This window comes from Aegilops tauschii, chromosome 5 (genome assembly GCF_002575655.3).
Source record: "Aegilops tauschii subsp. strangulata cultivar AL8/78 chromosome 5, Aet v6.0, whole genome shotgun sequence".
Taxonomy (NCBI): Eukaryota; Viridiplantae; Streptophyta; class Magnoliopsida; order Poales; family Poaceae; genus Aegilops; species Aegilops tauschii.
Window position 1 is genome coordinate 61,707 of NC_053039.3, and position 3,970 is coordinate 65,676.

General features: G+C 49.3%; 1 protein-coding gene across 1 annotated transcript; it reads right to left on the reverse strand.

Moving 5' to 3' along the window:
- Positions 1-2,674: 2,674 nt before the first annotated feature.
- LOC141022233 (uncharacterized) lies at positions 2,675-3,743 on the reverse strand. The gene is made up of 2 exons (XM_073498555.1): positions 3,657-3,743; positions 2,675-3,016 (listed from the first exon to the last, which is right to left on the reverse strand). The coding sequence occupies exons 1-2, from the start codon at positions 3,741-3,743 to the stop codon at positions 2,675-2,677; spliced, it is 429 nt and encodes a 142-aa protein (XP_073354656.1).
- Between the last annotated feature and the right edge of the window lie 227 nt (positions 3,744-3,970).

Consider the following 3,970-nt stretch of genomic DNA (forward strand, 5'->3'; position numbering starts at 1 on the left):
TTACTGATGGCTATTTTCAGTTTGGTGATCTTGCCCGTGCCCATCTCGGTCATGGAGTGAAATACTAGAACATTAAACCCCCAACGCAGCTCTAAAATTGTTGATGTTTACATCATGTAAACAACCATCAGAAACAAACAAACAAACACTCGCTTGCATAAATTTATTAGGTAATTAAATACCAAAACATCATAATTAGGTCAGCCTACTCGTGGTTTTCTGTAAAAGTTGACATGAGTCATGACACAATCTTTAAATTTACAGCAAGTCATTCGTGATGTAGTATATATATGTCTCATCAAAAGCCAGAATGTTCAGTGACCTCCACAAATCACGGTGCAGACACCTGCCAAATTTACATCAGTCCAATAATTAATAGTATCACTTTGACCAACAGGTTCACCATTTCACTTTCATCCAGGTCATGCAATGCTAGATCATAAGATGACAGGCGCTTTCAAGTTTCAAATTACCAAGTTTTCTGAGAATGTCGTGCTTTATTTTATTCTATCTATTTTTTCACTTCGACTAACAGGTAACACTGCTACAAAAAGTAACAACTAAGAAGTTTGACATTTCCCCGAGGAACACATACCAACAAAAATAAATTTTGAAATCAATTAGCTGCTAGCTCAGAAGGCTTCAAGGATCTTACATACCACTGACTTGATGGAGATAATCCCATGTTATCCCAAGAATATCGTCCAGGCTCTGAACCACCACTACTGGGTGGCTCAAGAAAGAAACGAAATGAAGAGCATACCATGCTTGGCCCTGACTACAGAAAGCATCCAGCTTCATGAAAATCCAAAATCAGGGCGCCAAGCTATATGGAATATCTTGTTTTAAATAGATGTAAGGTGGCAAAATTATATATGGTTTCAAAATTATATTATGGTTCGTGTTACCTCTACTCCCAAATTAATCACAAGTGCAGTGACATATGTCTGAAAAAATGCAACTCGGGTAGACATACCTGATCCAAAGTGAGATCAACAGTACGTTCAATGTCTGCCCCAGTCAATAAGACTTTGCTTGTGTAGACCTAAATTTATTTTTTACCACTTCTAAAACTGAGAGAACTTAGTCGAACGCAACAAAGTTTATACTTTCCAGCGAAATAGAAACTTTAACCTTTACTGTATCAAAGGGCACACCCGAAAAAGTACTGCGATCACCTGCATGTTAGGGGAAAGCCGCGGTGGTTCCTGGCTATGGAGCACCCATCATTATTAACAGGACAGATATGCTGGAGGGAAAGGACAGCTAATAAGAGAAGTTGTACAAACTAAAATTGATGCAAACAGTTGAATTTGACTAGATGCTCACTTCAAACTTAACACTGGTTCCAGAAGTCCAGTTTGATGTTGTCGTTTCATTAATCTCCACACCAAGCAACAACCGGCTTAGATTTACCGCTCTGCTCCCTGACCGTGTGAAGTTGTCAGCCATAACCATGCATCATAATTTTTTCTGGTGTCATCGAGTCCTGATTGCTCAAATCAGCAGAAAAAAAAGAAAAGGCTTGCTCATGCAGACCTAAATATAAATTTTACCACCTCCAAAATTGAGAGAGGTATAGTATCTCTATTAACAAGTTCTTCCGTAGCGGCTCCTGACCCCCGCGTCGCCCTCTGGCGACACGGGGGGAACGTATCCGCCGCCGCCAGGAACCCCCCCCCCCCCCCCCCCCCCCCCCCCGCGCCCGCCACCACTGCATCGCCACCGGAGGGCCGGCCGGCGAAGCCGTGCCGCGCCCCGGGATGGTGGCGGCGGCGCGGATCCGTCCCCATGCGCTTCCCCCTCCCCGCCCCGCGGATCCACCAGCCGCCGCCGGGACGCGCCACTCCCCGCCCGCTTCCGCCGCGCTGCCGCCGGTGGGCTGACCGGCGAGGCCGCGCCATGCCCCAGGATGCTGCCGCCGGCCGGATCCGTCCCCCACGCGTCCCCCCCACCCCCGGCCCCACCCTGGCTCTGGCGCGGGCGCTGCTGCACGTCCCTGCCTTACGCCCTCCCCAGTAGCCCTTCCCTCCACCCTCCGTGGCGAGGCCATGCCCTGCTGGTGCGACTGGTCGTGGGTTGGGTGCGGGATCTGCGGCCGGTCGCGGGGGTGTTCATAGTCTGCCTTCCTGCAGGCGGCCCCCTTGTATCCGACAACCTCTCCCTCCCGAGCCATGGTGATGGCTCATGCGCGGAGGCGACGAAGCTACATTGCTAGAAGCAGTCACGAAGTCCCTCAAGACGGGTACTTGTTGGCGCTGCTCCGGCCCCGGCGAACTTGGACCCGCGTCTCTCCGGTGTCCATGGCTGCCGGTGTGCTTTGCCGGGCGGCTCCGGCCTCGAGAACCAAACAGCTACGTCCCTTCCAGCTCGCCTGGCTCCTCGACATCTCGACGGCTATGGCCACGGCAGCTCGGATCTGCGTACCTCCAATCCTAGCTTGCCGGCGTTGCTGTTCGTCGTCGCCCCACCCCCTCATGGTTTAATTCACAGTCTACCCTACCTTGTACACTTCAAAGCCTTCCCTTTTTGCCATATCCAATACTCGTGGATCTAGAGGAGGTGCCACCCTCCGACGGCAGGTGCAGCCCGCCAACCCCCCTTCCGACATGGTGGCTCCGATCAGAGTTGGCTTCCTCATCCTCGTTTCCAGATTCGGCGACTATGGGATTGCTCAGCCTCGGGCCAGGGAGAAATCCCTGCTCGGTTTGCCGATGCTGGCAACGGCGGCGTATGCGGATGTCGTTTCCTCCTTGGAGGCGTTGTCAAGGCCCTCGGCTACGCCCCTCTTCAACCTGAGGGGAAACCCTAGGTCCGGTTCCTCCGGACTGGATGGCGACGGTGTCTCGGCATCGTATTCCTTCTTGAAGGCGCCATCTTGCTTGCTCGCGGTGTTCCCGGTCTTGGCTCCGGCGATGTTGGTGACCTTGTTAGTTCGAGTTTGCCGCTCTTTGTTTGGGTTTGGTAGGTTTAGCTGTGTTGTATCTTCTCCTCGGGCTGAGCATCCCTTGTCTTTCTGCTCCGGACACCATGTTCACGCCTGTCTGCGTTCGTGTCATGTGCCTTATCAGTACTTATTCTGCTCTTTCTATCAATGCAATGATACGCAAGCTTTGCGTATTCGCGAAAAAAATTAAAAATTGAGAGGTCGGGCTAGGTCAACCACAAGCAAAAAGGACTTGGTATGCATCAGGCTAGATATCTGAACACTATACATATAGCCATAATGGACTGGTATAACATAGACCAAGCAGAAAACACAAGTGCATCCGTTGGTTTATAACTTCCAAGATAAGCTTCTCCAAAAAAATCTATCAATCTCGTAAGAGGTGCCACAGATAAAAGATCATGATATTCAAAACAGTTATTAATAACTATTTTCACCCTAAGGCATCAGTACAAGCTTGAGTTGAGGGATAAATAAATAAGAATACAAATGAAGTGACTACTGAATTATGGAGCGAGCATAGAAGATCCTTGCAGCTACATAGACGATAAATAAGAGTACAAGATTTTAGTGATGATTTAAATGGACTCTAGATTAATGAGGACCTAAAGTGAATCATAGCAGGCGAAGCCATCTGCAACTCCTTAGTAATCTCCTCCCTCAACATATCCTTCTCCTCGCTGGTCCGTGGATACCGAGAAGGACAAACCTTGATATTGGGATCCAAGTACCCGCAGTCCTCGCACACCTGCCAGTCATGCAGATATATCTCCTTCATGCTCACCGCAATTTCCATGACGCGCCTATCGTATCGCACAAAGTTCTCCTCAGGTTGAAAGTCGAAGATGGTGAGCTTAACCAGACTCTTGTGCTTAAAACGAATAGCGGATGGTCGCCACTCCACGTTTGCTTTCTGACAGTATCACTGTTTCCTTCGAACATCCTTCAAGGCACAATGCTAAGATGTTTTGGTTTTCGAGCCTTTTTGCATTTCTCGGTCAAAAAAGACCGACAAACGGCCGA

Bases quoted from the DNA above. Each gene is read 5' to 3' on its own strand.
- LOC141022233 (XM_073498555.1), bottom strand. From the start codon at position 3,743: ATGGAAATTGCGGTGAGCATGAAGGAGATATATCTGCATGACTGGCAG. The intron at 3,017-3,656 runs GTTTGTCCTTCT...TGTCCGGAGCAG, and splicing joins ACTTGGATCCCAATATCAAG to AAAGACAAGGGATGCTCAGC.